Genomic DNA, 16,598 nt, shown 5'->3' on the forward strand with positions numbered 1-16,598 from the left:
GGGGCCTTTCAGAACAGGTGTATATGTATACACATATATATGTATATATATGGAGTTGAAGTCAGAAGTTTACATGCACTTAGGTTGGAGTCATTAAAACTCGTTTTTCAACCACTCCACAAATTTCTTGTTCACAAACTATAGTTTTGGCAAGTCGGTTAGGACATCTACTTTGTGTATGACGCAAGTCATTTTTCCAACAACTGTTTATAGACAGATTATTTCACTTATTATTCACTGTATCACAATTTCAGTGGGTCAGAAGTTCACATACACTAAGTTTACTGTGCCTTTAAACAGCTTGGAAAATTCCAGAAAATTATGTCATGGCTTTAGAAGCTTCTGATAGGCTAATTTACATAATTTGGGTCAATTGGAGGTTTACCTGTGGATGTATTTCAAGGCTTACCTTCAAACTCAGTGCCTCTTTACTTGACATCAAGGGACAATCAAAATAAATCAGCCAAGACCTCAGAAAAAATTGTAGACCTCATCCTTGGGAGCAATTTCCAAATGCCTGAAGGTACCACATTCATCTGTACAAACAATAGTACACAAGTATAAACAACCTTGGAACCACAGAGCCATCATACCGCTCAGGAAGAGACGCGTTCTGTCTCCTAGAGATGAACGTACTTTGTGATGAACGTACACTTTCGAAAAGTGCAAATCAATACCAGAACAATAGCAAAGGACCTTGTGAAGATGCTGGAGGAAACGGGTACAAAAGTATCTACATCCACAGTAAGACGATGTCCTTATCGACATAACCTGAAAGGCCGCTCGGCAAGGAAGAAGCCACTGCTCCAAAACTGCCATGAAAAAGCCAGACTACGTTTTGCAAATGCACATGGGGACGAATGAAACAAAAATAGAACTGTTTGGCCATAATGACCATCGTTATGTTTGGAGGAAAAGGGGGAGGCTTGCAAGCTGAAGAACACCATCCCAACCGTGAAGCACAGGGGTGGCAATATCATGTTGTGGGTGTGCTTCACTTCACAAAATAGATGGCATCACGAGGCAGGACAATTATGTGGATCTATTGAAGCAACATTTCAAGACATCAGTTAAAGCTTGGTCACAAATGGGACTTCCAAATGGACAATGAACCCAAGCATACTTCCAAAGTTGTGGCAAAATGGCTTAAGGACAAGTCAAGGTATTGGAGTGGCCATCACAATGCCCTGACCGCAATCCTATAGAACATTTGTGGGCAGAACTGAAAAAGCATGTGCGAGCAAGGAGGCCTACATACTTGACTCAGTTACACCAGCTCTGTCAGGAGAAATGGGCCAACATTCACCCAACTTATTGTGGAAAGCTTGTGGAAGGCTACCTGAAACATTTGACCCAAGTTAAACAATTTAAAAGGCAATGCTACCAAATACTAATTGAGTGTATGTAAACTTCTGACCCACTGGGAATGTGATGAAAGAAATAAGAGCTGAAATAAATCACTCTCTACTATTATTCTGACATTTCACATTCTTAAAATAAAGTGGTGATCCTAACTGACCTAAGACAGGGAATTTTTACTAGGATTATTTGTCAGGAATTGTGAAAACTGAGTTTAAATGTATTTGGCTCAGGTGTATGTAAACTTTCGACTTCAACTGTATATTGCCTTTTTATCGCATCTAAGGTTGCCAAATAACTCCCCTGGAACACAGTTGGGGAGCCCATAGCCTACAGAGCCTAATGAAACATACCGTATGTTCTTATAAACCCAGTCATTGCGCAATCACGTGTGAAAACAGAGTTTTGACTGGCCACTGTTTAAAAGAGGATCCCAGCTTTCTTGTGCTGCCATATTTATTGCTAAATTCTTAAAATTAGGAACATTAATCTGCTTTACAGTGTAGCCTAGCCTAGCTGGCATATTAAAACGGTAACAGCACGTAACCTCCATTCGCTCTTCAAGTGCAGGCTATGGATGATATGATATTTTTTTGCGAGCCATTCCAAGTTAAAAATAATTCCACACATATTAGTAGGCTATATGTAAACACCCGATTAAATACCATTTTAAATTAAGAATATTCTGAAGGGTGAGAATATTATCAAGTGCTTGTCCAATTGAGAATGAGAAAGTGATGAAGTGTGTGCAGCCTTCACAAAAAAACTGAGCAGAGAGCTTTCCTATAATGATGATTTGAAAAATGTCCCATGGGAGTTGCATCATGCAGCCATAGAACGTTTGTATCACAAATAAAGTTGCATAAATAACTCTAAATTAAGCATATAAAAGCTCAACACAGAATAGACGTATGTGCGGTCTTCCCTCAGAAAACGTTTGGGAAAAATAGCCTTCCTATTTTATTCAGCTATGTTCAATAGTATTGTTTTTCAAATATAAGAATATAAATAATGCCATAGGAATTATAAGTAAATCTTGCCTGCTAAATAAACTAGTGTATCCCACAGCCATGTGGCATAGCCAGAACAGGGCCTAACATAAGGACGACTCAAAATATTCTATTCTGTTCTTCTGAAGTAGGCTACTGTCACGACTTTCGTCGTCGGATGAGGAACTGTAGTCGGACCAAAGCGCAGCGTGGTAAGTGTTCATATTTCTTTATTGAACTGAACACTAAATACAAAAATAACAAGATAATAAATTAAACCGAAACAGTCCCGTAAGATGCAAACACTAATACGGAAAACAACTACCCACAAAAAACCCTGTTGGAAAAAGCTAGCTAAGTATGGTTCTCAATCAGAGACAACGATAGACAGCTGTCCCTGATTGAGAACCATACCCAGCCAAAACAAAGAAATACAAACACATAGAAAAAGAACATAGAATGCCCACCCAAATCACATAAAAAGCTCTCTACGGTCAGGGCGTGACAGCTACATTTTCTTTATATGATAATGTCTCTTTAGACCTGTCTAAAAGAAATCATTTATTGTGATGGAGTAGGCTATATTAAATGGATTTAATAGACTATTTTAAATGTAGATGTTCCAAAGGTCCGCATCAGTGGCTTGTTGGCTACTTGTTTATATTAATTAATGGTCAATTACTGGGAGACCAGCAGTTATTTGCAAGTCATAAACACTTTTCATGACCGCCACAGCCCTAGCAGGACTGACAGGGAATCCCACCCCATCCCTTCACTATCATTTCAGCATGACGGTGAGTGGCAGCCTTACCTAAGAAATCTCTTAAGCAGCATATTTTTGGGGGGTCTTAAGGTATTGAGAATGAAATAAAGTAAGCCAAGTACCCAATTACCCCTTCAGACGTTTAAATGTAAGTTAACAGACTTTATGAGTTAGGGTGGGTAATGAAGAAAAAGGTAGGTTAAATACACTGAACAAAAATATAAATGCAATATGTAAAGAGTTGGTCCCATGATTCATAAGCTGAAATAAAAGATCCCAGAAATGTTCCATATGCACCAAAAGCTTATTTCTCTCAAATTTTGTGCACAAATTTGTTTACATACCTGATATTGAGCATTTCTCATTTGCCAAGAAAATCCTTCCACCTGACAGGTGTGGCATATCAAGAAGCTGATTAAACAGCATGATCATTACACAGGTTCACCTTGTGCTGGGGGCAATAAAAGGCCACTAAAATGTGCAGTTATGTCACACAGCACAATGCCACAGATGTCTCAAGTTTTGAGGGAGTGTGCAATCGGCATGCCGACTGCAGGAATGTCCACCAGAGCTGTTTCCAGAGAATTGAATGCTAATTTCTCTACCATAAGCCACCTCCGTCGTTTTAGAGAATTTGGCAGTACTTCCAACAGGCCTCACAACCACATGTAACCACGCCAGCCTAGGACCTCCACATCCGGCTACTTCACATCCGGGATCGTCTGAAACATGGGTGGTAGGTAGCCTAGTGGTTAGAGTGTTGGGCCACTAACCGTAAGGTTGCTGGGTTGAATCCCCGAGCTGACATGCTAAAAATCTGACGTTCTGCCCTTGAACAAGGCAGTTAATTCCCCGGTAGGGTGTCATTGTAAATAAGAATTTGTTCTTAACTGGCTTGCCTAGTTAAATAAATAAAAAATAAAAACATCTGATGAAACTGTGGGTTTGCATAACTGAAGAATTTCTGCACAAACTGTCAGAAACCATCTCAGAGAAGCTCATCTGCATGCTCGTCGTCCTTACCAGGGTCTTGACCGGACTGCAGTTCGGCATCGTAACCGACTTCAGTGGGCAAATGCTCACCTTCGATTGCCACTGACATGCTGGAGAAGTGTGCTTTTCATGGATTAATCCTGGTTTCAACTGTACCGGGCAGATGGCAGACAGCGTGTATGGCATTGTGTGAGTCATCGGCTTGCTAATGTCAACGTTGTGAACAGCATGCCCCATGGTTATGGTCAGAAGCTGGGGACAATGAACACAACTTTATTTTATCAATGGTTATTTTAATGCATAGTGATACCGTGACAAGCTCCTGAGGCCCATTGTCGTACCATTCATCCGCTGCCATCACCTCATGTTTCAGCATGATAATACACAGCCCCATGGCACAAGGATCTGTACACAATTCCTAGAAGCTGAAAATGTCCCAGTTTTTCCATGGCCTGCATACAATTATTGTTGTCTATCAACAATGACAAGCCACCGGGGTCTGACAACTTGGATGGAAAATTACTGAGGATAATAGCAGAAAATATTGCCACTCCTATTTGCCATATCTTCCATTTAAGCCTACAAGAAAGTGGGTGACCTCAGGCCTGGAGGGAAGCAAAAGTCATTCCTCGACCTAAGAAAAGTAAAGCCCCCTTTACTGGCTCAAATGGCTGAGAGAAATTGATGATAAAAAGATTGTGGGGGCTGTTTTGTTATACCTTAGTGCGGCTTTTGACATTATCGATCATAGTCTGCTGCTGGAAAAACGTATGTGTTATGGCTTTACATCCCCTTCTATATTGTGGATAAAGAGTTACCTGTCTAACGGAACACAGAGGGTGTTCTTTAATGGAAGCCTCTCTGACATAATCCAGGTAGAATCAGGAATTCCCCGGGGCAGCTGTCTAGGCCCCTTACCTTTTTCAATCTTTACTAAGAACATGCCACTGGCTTTGAGTAAAGCCAGTGTGTCTATGTATGTGGATGACTCAACACTATACAACAGCCAGCAGACAGTGACTGAAATGACTACAGGACTTAACAAAGAGCTGCAGTTAGTTTCAGAATGGGTGGCAAGAAATGCGTTAGTCATAAATATTTCAAAAACTAAAAGCATTGTGTTAGAGACAAATAATTCACTAAACTCTAAACCTCAACTAAATCTTTTAATGAAAACTGTGGAAATTGAGCTTGAGGTGATTAAACTGCTTGAAGTAACCCTAAATTGTAAACTGTCATGGTCAAAACATATTCATACTACAGTAGCTAAGATGGGGAGAAGTCAGTCTACAATAAAGCGTTGATCTGCCTTCTTATTTTTTATCAACAAGGCAGGTCCTACAGGCACTTGTTGTCACACCTGGACTACTGTTCAGTCGTGTGGTCATGTGCCACAAAGAAGGACTTATGAAAATTACAATTGGGTCAGAACATGTACCTTAAATGTACATGTGGAGCTAACATGAATGATATGCATGTCAATCTCTCGTGGCTCAAAGTGGAGGAGAGATTGACTGTATCACTACTTGTTTTGTACGAAGTGTTGACAAGCTGAATACACGAGCTGTCTGTTTATTAAAGTACTAGCCCACAGCTCAGACACCCATGCATACCCCACAAGACATGCCACCAGAGGTCTCTTCACAATCCCGTAGTCCAGAAAAGACTATGGGAGGCACACAGTACTAGATAAAGCCATAACTACATGGAACTCTTTTCCACATCAGGAAGCTGATGCAAGGAGTAGAATCAGATTGAAAGAAAACTGATAAAAATACATCTTATGGAACAGCGGGGACTGTGAAAAGACACACACACACACACACACACACACACACACACACACACACACACACACACGCCTTAACCTAAAATGTATGACATTTTTTTTTTCCAGCAATCTACACACAATACCCCATAAAAACAGCTTTTTAGAAATGTTTGCAAATGTATAAAAAAAAACAACAGATACCTTATTAACTTACTGTAAGTATTCAGACCCTTTGCTACTAGACTCAAAATTGAGCTCAGGTGCAACCGTGGTAAAGTTGGCTTCAGTTTCAATCAGCTAATTGCCAACTACTGTATGTGTGGCGTCATGTTTCCTTTCAATGGAAGGAAAGTGTAATTACACATGTATTTACACATGTAGGCCTAATTACACTGGACCCCTTAAATGAAGTGTTACGGAGACAGGCATATACAACGATACACTACTTATCCTTTTATCTTTACAATTTATTGTACAACTAACAGTTTACACACATTTATTTTGGTATTCCACCCCTGAAAACATAATTTGCCTGTTGACGTTCAAGTAGAGAAGGAGAGTCTAATTTCACCCAAGCTCATTTGTTTCACCGTTTCCTCTCCACGCCTCCAATTACCTTTGACCTTTTTTTAAAAAGAGGCGAGGAAAACCAATTGAGATTCTCCCATACAAGCGCATTTCCATGTGTCCTCTCCTTGCCTCCGCTCCTTGATTACCTTTGTCCTTTTTCAAAAAGAGGTGAGAAATGGACAGAGGAGAGGAAGCAAGCAACCAATTGAGATCATACTTTATTTGTGCGCTTGTGAACTAGCGTTTCAACCAAGCATGGAAAACGCCCTTTTATGGTAACAAAAACACCTAATTTGCTGTAGAATTTGGAGATGTTGACACTGGGCCATGACAGTTTCTAAAAGAAAGTGCACTGACAAATTTTATCAAACATCTGTAGAGGTGTAGGCAGAATGTTTCAATATTTTGCATGTCATCTATTGTGTTCCAAACACCGGCTGTGCATTCTGCTAGACTCCATCGCCTGCCTTGGTATGGCTCTGAGTATAAATAGGTTATGATGTCTCACTCCTATCGCACAGCAATATGCCTAGCCCACTGTAGCTTACCCATACTGTCAAATATTTTAAATAGGCTACCATCTATTTATTTTTGAGCATGCTTGGCTATTGAATGCCCATTGGATAAATGGTAGTCTAATTTATGATGTGGAAAGAATAAATCAGTCATGTCATAAAAAGATAGACTGCACTGCCTGGCACGACTCCAACACCATCATTACATTTGCTGAAGACACAACAGTGGTAGGCCTGATCACCGACAACAATGAGACAGCCTATAGGGAGGAGGTCAGAGACCTGGCCGTGTGGTGCCAGAGCAACGACCTCTCCCTCAACGTGATCAAGACAAAGGAGATGATTGTGGACTACAGGAAAAAGAGGACCGAGCATTCTCATTGACGGGGCTGCAGTGGAGCAGGTTGAAAGCTTCAAGTTCCTTGGTGTCCACATCACCAACAAACTAACATGGTCCAAGCACACCATGCCAGTTGTGAAGCGAGCACGACAAAACCTATTCCCCCTCAGGAGACTGAAAAGATTTGGCATGGGTCCCCAGATCCTCAAAAGGCTCTACAGCTGCACCGTCGAGAGCATCCTGATTGGTTGCATCACTGCCTGGTATGGCAACTGCTCGGCATCCGACCGCAAGGCACTACAGAGGCTAGTGCGAATGGCCAAGTACATCACTGGCCAAGCTTCCTGCCATCCAGGACCTCTTTACCAGTCGGTGTCAGAGGAAGGTCCTAAAAATGATCAAAGACTCCAGCCACCCTAGTCATAGACTGTTCTCGCTGCTATCACACGGCAAGAGGTACCGGAGCGCCATGTCTTGGTCCAAGAGGCTTCTAAAAAGCTTTTACCACCAAGCCATAAGACTCCTGAACATCTAGTCAAACGGCTACCCAGACTATTCACATTGCCCCTCCCCTCCCCTCTCCACACCACTGCCGCTCTCTGTTGTCATCTATGCCTAATCACTTTAATTAACTCTACCTACATGTACATACTTCCTCAACTAACCGGTGCCCCCACACATTGACACTGTACCGGCACCCCCCTGTATATATAGTTATTTTTTTACTGCTCCTCTTTAATTACTTGTTACTTTTTATATATTTTATTCTTATCCGTATTTTTTTTAACTGCGTTGTCGGTTAGAGGCTTGTATGTAAGTAAGCATTTCACTAAGGTCTACACCTGTTGTATTCGTGCATGTGACTAATACAATTTGATTTGAGATAGTATATCCTGTAATATAATTATGATTTAGGCATTTCATTAAAGTAAATAAACATATTAGGCTACATGTTGGTATGCGATGTCCTTACCAACAGCAAATTAATCTGTTTTATAATTAGGCCTACATTTGAAGGTTTTTATTAGCCCACCATTATAATAATTCCCGTGTATCAAACAACTCAAACAACTGAGTCTCCAGCTTCAGTGATTTTTGCAATTCATTCCAGTCATTAGCAGCAGAGAACTGGAAGGAAAGGCAGCCAAAGGAGGAATTGGCTTTGGGGGTGACCAGTGAAGTATACCTGCTGGAGCACGTGCTACAGGTGGGTGCTGCTATGGTGACCAGTGAGCTGAGATAATGTGGGGCTTTACCTAGCAAAGACTTATAGATGACCTTGAGCCAGTGGGTTTTGCGACGAATATTAAGAGAGGGCCAGCCAACGAGAGTATACTGGTCACAATGGTGGGTAGTATATGGGGCTTTGGTGACAAACAGATAGCAATGTGATAGACTGCATCCAATTTGCTGAGTAGAGTGTCAAAGGCTATTTTGTAAATTACATCACCGAAGTCAAGGATAGTCAGTTTTACGAGGGTATGTTTGGCAGCATGAGTGAAGATTGCTTTGTTGCGAAATAGGAAGCCGATTCTAGATTTAACTTTGGATTGGAGATGCTTAATGTGAGTCTGGAAGGAGAGGGTTTACAGTCTAGCCAGACACCTAGGAATTTGTAGCTGTCAACATATTCTAAGTCAGAACCGTCCAGAGTAGTGATGCTGGACGGGTGGGCAGGTGCACGCGGCGATCGGTTGAAGAGCATGCATTTAGTTTTACTTGCATTTAAGGAGAGTTGCATGGCATTGAAGCTCGTCTGGAGGTTAGTTAATACAGTGTCCAAAGAAGGGCCAAAAGTATACAGAATGGTGTCGTCTGCGTAGAGGTGGATAAGAGAATCACCAGCAGCAAGAGCGACATCATTGATTTATACAGAGAAAAGAGATGGCCCGAGAATTGAACCCTGTGGCACCCCCATAGAGACTGCCAGAGGTCCGGACAACAGGCCCTCCGATTTGACACACTGAACTCTGTCTGAGGAGTAGTTGGTGAACCAGGCGAGTCAGTCATTTGAGAAACCAAGGCTGTTGAGTCTGCTGATAAGAATGTCTTGATTGACAGAGTCGAAAGCCTTGGCCAGGTCGATGAATACAGCTGCACAGTATTGTCTCTTATCCATGGTGGTTATGATATCGTTTAGGACCTTGAGCGTGGCTGAGGTGCACCCATGACCAGCTCGAAAACCAGATTGCATAGCGGAGAAGGTACGCTGGGATTCAAAATGGTCGGTGATCTGTTTGTTAACTTGGCTTTCGAAGACCTTAGAAAGGCAGGGTAGGATGGATATAGGTCTGTAGCAGTTTGGATCTAGAGTGTCTCCCCCTTTGAAGAGGGGGATGACCGCAGCAGCTTTTCAATCTTTGGGGATCTCAGACGATAAGAAAGAGTGTTTGAACAGGCTAGTAATAGGGGTTTCAACAATTTTGACGGATCATTTTAGAAAGGGATGGTCCAGATTGTCTAGCCCGGCTGATTTGTAGGGGTCCAGATTTTGCAGCTCTTTCAGAACATCAGCTATGTGGATTTGGGTGAAGGAGAAATGGGGAGGCTTGGGCAAGTTGCTGTGGGGGGTGCAGGTCTGTTGACCGGGGTAGGGATAGCCAGGTGGAAATCATTGCCAGCCATAGAAAAATGCTTATTGAAATTCCTGATTATCGCGGATTTATCGATGGTGACAGTATTTCCTAGCCACAGTGCAGTGGGCTTTTATTCTCCATGGACTTTACAGTGTCCCAAAACTTTTTGGAGTTTGTGCTACAGGATGCAAATTTATGTTTGAAAAAGCTAGCCTTTGCTTTCCTAACTGCCTGTGTATATTTGTTCCTCATTTCCCCGAAAAGTTGCATATCGCAGGGGCTGTTCGATGCTAATGCAGTACGCCACAGGATGTTTTTGTGCTGGTCAAGGGCAGTCAGGTCAGGAGTGAACCATATCTGTTCCTGGTTCTACATTTTTTGAATGGGGCACGCTTATTTAAGATGGTGAGGAAAGTTTTGAAGGAATAACCCGGCATCCTCTACTGACGGAATGAGGTCAATATCCTTCCAGGATACCTGGGCCAGGTCGATTAGAAAGGCCTGCTCGCTGAAGTGTTTTAAGGAGCGTTTGACAGTGATGAGGGGTGGTCGTTTGACCGCAGACCCATTACAGACGTAGGCAATGAGGCAGTGATCGCTGAGATCCTGGTTGAAGACAGCGGAGGTGTATTTGGAGGGTAGGTTGGTTACACGGAACCCAAACCGGCTGCGCACGTGCGCCATTGTGCGTTATTGTGCATAACTTTATTTTGTCCCCCTACACCAAACGCGATCACGACACACAGGTTAAAATATCAAAACAAACTCTGAACCAATGACATTCATTTGGGGACAGGTCGAAAAGCATTAAACATGTATGGTAATTTAGCTAGTTAGCTTGCACTTGCTAGCCAATTTGTCCTATTGAGCTAGCTTGCTGTTGCTAGGTAATTTGTCCTGGGATATAAACATTTGAGTTGTTATTTTACCTGAAATGCACAATTAATCCACACATAAAACGGACAACCGATTCGTTTCTAGTCATCTCTCCTCCTTCCAGGCTTTTTCATCTTTAAACTTATATGGTGATTGGCATCTACACTTTAACCACGACAACCGACAAAACAGTTCGTCTTTCAATCACCTACGTTGGTATAACCAATGAGGAGATGGCACGTGGGTACCTGCTTCTATAAACCAATGAGGAGATGGGAGAGGCAGGACTTCCAGCGCAATCTGCGTCAGAAATAGGATTGACTTCTATTTTAGTCCTTGGCAACGCAGACACTCGTTGGCGGGCGCGAGCAGTGTGGGTGCAATAAATGAATAACATGGATTTCTAAATTTATTTTGCAATGCTCACACACGCAACGTGTCCGGTCTGGTCAGCATGTTAGGATGATATCTATGAGGGTGCCCTTGTTTACGGATTTGGGTGAAGTACCTGGTAGGTTCATTGATCATTTGTGTGAGATTGAGGGCATCAAGCTTAGATTGTAGGATGGCCTGGGTGTTAAGCATGTCCCAGTTTAGGTCACCAAACAGCATAAGCTCTGAAGATAGACGGGGGGCAATCAATTCACATATGGTGTCCAGGGCACAGCTGGGGGCAGAAGGTGGTCTATAGCAAGCGGCAACGGTGAGAGACTTGTTTCTGGAAAGGTAGATTTTTAAAAGTAGAAGCTCAAATGGTTTGGGCACCGACCTGGATAGTAAGACAGCCTGCAGAGTTCTATCTCTGCAGTAGATTGCAACTCCGCCCCCTTTGGCAGTTCTGTCTTGTCGGAAAATGTTATAGTGAGGGATGGAAATTTCAGGGGTTTTGGTGGCCTTCCTAAGCCAGGATTCAGACACAGCTAGGACATCCAGGTTGGCAGAGTGTGCAAAAGCAGTGAATAAAACAATCTTAGGGAGGAGGATTCTAATGTTAACATGCATGAAACCAAGGCTTTTACAGTTACAGAAGTCAACAACTGAGAGCGCCTGGGTAAAGGGAGTGGAGCTAGGCACTGCAGGGCCTGGATTAAATAATAATATTTGCTTGCAATACAATTGATCAACCACTAGAAGTTATGCATGGGCTGAGCTGTGCATGGAGATATGCACACTTTTTCGTCAAGATCAAAATGTATAAATACCAACCTTTGCAGAAAAACTGGCTCATGCAAGATTGAGTAATTTTTTGTGTGCACGCTCCTTTGATAAAAGAGGCGTCTGGCGGAGATAATAGTTAAAAGGGATTAATAAATAATTCAGTAATACATTAACAGTGGCAATTTATTAATCAGTTTTTAAAAATGTACAACTTCAAGAATGTATTACACACTTATTTAACTTATGAAGATATTCAAAGTCACACTTAGATTGAAATGAGACGTAGGCCGATTTTGAATGTTCATTAGTTTAACTGTAATGTACCGCTTTTGTGAATATATTACATAATTAGGCCTAATTCCTCTAAATTCTATAAGAAGTGGTCCTTTGCATCTGAACAACCCCCCATTTAATTCTTTTTTTTCATTTTTTTTTCAACATACAAACCTTAGTAATACTCACCACATGAGGGCGCTACTGTAACAAATATTTCCTTTATAAGGAAGGAAAACCTTGCTTGGCAACAAACAACAACAAAGACTGACAAGAACACTATCACAGCATTGGCATTTTTGTCTAATATCACATTCTCAGAGTGTGTCTGGGAGCGTTCTCCTACAGGAGAGCAGTCAGTCTCTGATCCAGACAGGCACGAGAAGCTTCTCTCCCTGGTGCTGCTAGTGTGAACAGGACATCTATCAGCTGTATGTCCAGTCCAGTCCAGTTCTGCAGTCAGCTCAGTCTCTGAGCCTGAAAAGGCTTCACTAATTCTCTGTCTTCCATTCCTCCTCTCAGGGCACTGACATGTACATCTTCAGCCTCCTCTCTACGTCTTCATGACTCTCGTCTTCTTGACAATGTTGATGGCTTTCTCTGAACGAGCGTTTGGCGTGCGGTATCTCAGAGGCACGCCGCCACCCTTCGCTGGCCTTCATGAGGTCCGTCAGGATGTCCGGGACCACACATTGCTCCACCAGGAAGACCACGGGCAGAGCAATCAATAGCAGGGCCCAGCCCAGGGCGCCCATCCAATAGGAGGAGCCCAGGCAGGTGAAGTCATCATTGATCTCCACCCAGTGCTGGTAGGTGAAGAGGGACCAGCTGAGCAGGAAGAAAAATCCTAGAGAGAGAGGTCAGTCAGGTCATTGATCAAGGGCACAACAGCAGGCAATGGCATCTAGGAGTTGATACCGGCAACCTTTCGGTTGCCAGCTCACTTCCTGACAAATGTTTCCATTCGGACCCTTGTTTTGAACTGTCAACCCTCCAAACTGGCAACCCTCGCTTGTCTAACTGCTAGGCTACCTGCCACCCCATCAGCTGGAGGTGGACTTAGAGCTCCAGCTCCAATACTTTACACATGAAGTGCACCCTTTCTTCTTTTTAAGTCTGTGGCCCGGACCCATACTGACCTGTGGGTCCCAAAACGAGGAGCAGCAGGACAGTGGGGTAGAGGGCCTGGCCTGCCATAAGTAGAGAGCGGGTGTTGGAGTAGGAGCGCACCGTCTGGGACGTCCAGCAGAGGGCGAACACCAGACACAGAGCTCCAGAACTCACAGCCATGAAGAAAGACAGCACACCAAACACTTGCTCTGCCTCCAGGGCTGAAGACACACACATACACACACGAAGACAGGCAGGGGTTAAAATATGTAAACAGTGACAAGATTTTCAAGCTGTCTACATCTGCATGCTATTTCTGAGTTCAACACAGAGGAGAGGGCAATAACAGGCTGTCAATACAATGGCAATACACAATGGCATGTATTGTCAATTTGACTGCTAATCTATCACTCACACTGTCATTCTTTGATGTCATACTAAACAGAAAAAACAGTAAGAGCCAGATGATGTAATCAGACACCCTAGATGCCACAAAACACCGTTATCAGCTAACCTAATAAACCTGTCAGGAAACTGGTTTGGAGCCCTAAATGCTAATTTGGGGGGGGGGGGGGGGCTGCACACAGCTGCCGCTGTGTGTATACAGTTGTATTGAAGGAATAAAGCAGGGGAGCAGCATGTACTGTATTCAACTTTTTCTTTCTTTACCATCAGATATTTATTTGGCCCAGCACTGGAGAAATTTGGTGTGTGTGTGTATATAACCTACTTTACACACTCCTTCAGCCCTAAACATTGAACATCCCCCCATCTCCGCCTCATCCTGTTCTCTGAGAATGTGGATGATTGCTACAGGCGCAAGTCCACACCTGTTCACATCACTGCAATCCTATTGTGCATATCTTACTGCTCAGCTGTTTCCCCTCAAGTCATGTTCACTGTGTTCTGAGGAAAAACTCCAAATGGGCCAAATGCACAAAGCCAACCTCAAGTGTAACTAAACATTTTATCAACACTCACAGTTAAGCTTTTCCTTGTACATCTGCTACCTGTAGCATTCCATTAGGTGCAATGTAACACACACTTTGAATTAGGAACAGCTGGCATTACCGTACTGGATTTAAATTAACTAAAATTTGTAATCATGTCACTGACAATAATACACCCTGAATACACAGGGGTGTATTAAATAAATGGACGCTGACGGTCAATGCAGCTTCTTGACTCACCGTTAAAGATAATGCCCCTGGTCTGGTCAATGTCAGTGTTGGTGCTGTTGTCGCCATTAGTCCACAGTCCCTTGTCATTGAGCCAGCAAGGGGTCCACACAGAGTAGGCCACACAGAGACACCCTGCCAGCCCCACACACGACTCAGCCAGCCTGAACCGACTCACCGAGTCTCCCACCTCAAACACCTTCATACTGACACAGAGGGCTGAGAGAACAAGGAGACAGGGATAAAAGAAGAGAGGAGGGAAAGGAAGAGAGAAGGGGGTGGTGTTGTGAGACAGAGAGTGGAGCATTCACAGGTACATCTACTACAGTATAATTCTGTTCAGGAATAGTTCAAATGTAAGGTGTATGGGTATATGGGGTGGCAGGTAGCCTAGTGGTTAGAACATTGGACTAGTAACCAAAAGGTTGCAAGATCGAATACCCGAGCTGACAAGGTAAACATCTGTCGTTCAGCCCCTGAACAAGGCAGTTAACCCACTGTTCCTAGGCCATCATTGAAAATAAGAATTTGTTCTTAACTGACTTGCCTAGTTAAATAAAGGTGTATATAAATAACTGAAATTCAAATGGTGCCATAAAGCAAAACAAACGTGTTCAGTAAATCAGCTTCATGATAACATTAGCAACAGTCAGATTGTATAGGAAATGTTCCTCTTACCTTTTATATTGTGCTATGAAGCTTTGTGTAAATTCCTCCTGGCATAAGTAGAACAAGAGCTAGTCAGACGTGTGAGAGGGACTAGTGTACAATGAGCTCAGTGCTACCAAACACACCGATACAGTGACACGCACTGCCAGTGTACCACAGGAACACACACACACAGAGAGATGGAATATGACACTGTAAATATTTCCCTCCGTGTTGCGCTCCACTTCCCCACTACAGTGGAAACCCCCCTACTCAGTGGTTGAGTTCCCCCAGAATCCCCTGGCTGTGACAACGGCTGTGCCATTAGAAAAGTGAAAGCAGATCTGTTTCGCTCTACTATCCTCACCAAGGCAGTGAATGGATGACAGTCAAATAACTTGTTTTTTCAAATCAAATCAAATGTTATTTGTCACATAAGCCTTGCTCCTGTTCCCTCCCTCTGCATGGGTATAACAGAGGACAGGTTGTCATCATGGGAGAAAAAATAACCCACCCCCAATAACACACAAACACTTAGCGTTTCACAATCGCCCACCAGTGTAAGTGGCATGATGCTTTCACTAAGTCGCAATCAGCCACACACCACATTCTCCAACTCAGTCATGACGTTATGGCTGCTATGTGTAGGTGAACAGAAGGTCTTACAGTGTGTGTGTGTGTGTGTGTGTGTGTGTGTGTGTGTGTGTGTGTGTGTGTGTGTGTGTGTGTGTGTGTGAGAGAGAGAGTGTGACTCAGCTCAGGAAAGAAAACCCCACTATCTCACACACACACACTGTGTAGCGCCACACAAATCAAGACCTCCACCTTCCTCCTCTTGTCCCCAGTCAGTGCACGGTCATTATGGAAAAACCCCAACAACCCATAGCCAAACTGTAATTAACAGCCTGGGATACATACTGTATGAAACTTTTACTGCTCACTTACTATATATCAAGAGGCAGGCTGTGTCCTTGGATTACCTACAATAACAAAAATAGGCAACATTTTACTTAAATCATTAGGGTTTCAAACCTATGTGAGTTTCACTTCCTTGATTTACCAATTAAACATTTGAGTCTATAGTATTTAGGCTTTCACTAGAAGTGATCTGGAAAAACACACATTGTACTTCTCCATAAGTGGTAAAAATAAGGCATTTCTGGAAAGTTGACCAATTTATATAAAATATTCAGAAACATTTACTGTACATATGTATACAGTACTAACAACATCTTTCTTAAAAACTCAGGAAATGTTCTGTAGATAGCCACATTCCATTATAATATAACCATATTCAAAAGTGAATCATTATAGTACATTTGGAACAAGAGCACAACCAGAAAATGAGATAGAACTGTATAACAAAATGTATTTGACAGAGACTGAAACTTAACGTAAAATGAATTTGATTCACCTTTGGCATTCAATGAACAGAACTGCATAGATTACAGCACAGCCTGATATACATACTTCTGGCTG

At 42.7% G+C, this 16,598-nt stretch overlaps 1 protein-coding gene across 1 annotated transcript; it reads right to left on the minus strand.

The window, feature by feature from the left end:
* Positions 1–12,075: 12,075 nt before the first annotated feature.
* On the minus strand, positions 12,076–15,918 carry LOC110522389 (uncharacterized). Its single transcript, XM_021600757.3, has 4 exons — positions 15,150–15,918; positions 14,484–14,690; positions 13,323–13,514; positions 12,076–13,030 (listed from the first exon to the last, which is right to left on the minus strand). Exons 2-4 carry the CDS (start codon positions 14,674–14,676, stop codon positions 12,702–12,704), a joined length of 714 nt encoding a protein of 237 aa, XP_021456432.3. The 5' UTR covers positions 14,677–14,690; positions 15,150–15,918; the 3' UTR covers positions 12,076–12,701.
* Positions 15,919–16,598: the final 680 nt, after the last annotated feature.

This window comes from Oncorhynchus mykiss, chromosome 1 (genome assembly GCF_057628025.1).
Source record: "Oncorhynchus mykiss isolate SJ-2025 chromosome 1, ASM5762802v1, whole genome shotgun sequence".
Taxonomy (NCBI): Eukaryota; Metazoa; Chordata; class Actinopteri; order Salmoniformes; family Salmonidae; genus Oncorhynchus; species Oncorhynchus mykiss.

Coding starts and splice junctions, on each gene's coding strand:
- LOC110522389 (XM_021600757.3), bottom strand. CDS start 14,676: ATGAAGGTGTTTGAGGTGGGAGACTCGGTGAGTCGGTTCAGGCTGGCT. Junction 13,515..14,483: donor CAGGGGCATTATCTTTAACG/GTGAGTCAAGAA, acceptor GTGTGTCTTCAG/CCCTGGAGGCAGAGCAAGTG. Junction 13,031..13,322: donor CCTCGTTTTGGGACCCACAG/GTCAGTATGGGT, acceptor CTCTCTCTCTAG/GATTTTTCTTCCTGCTCAGC.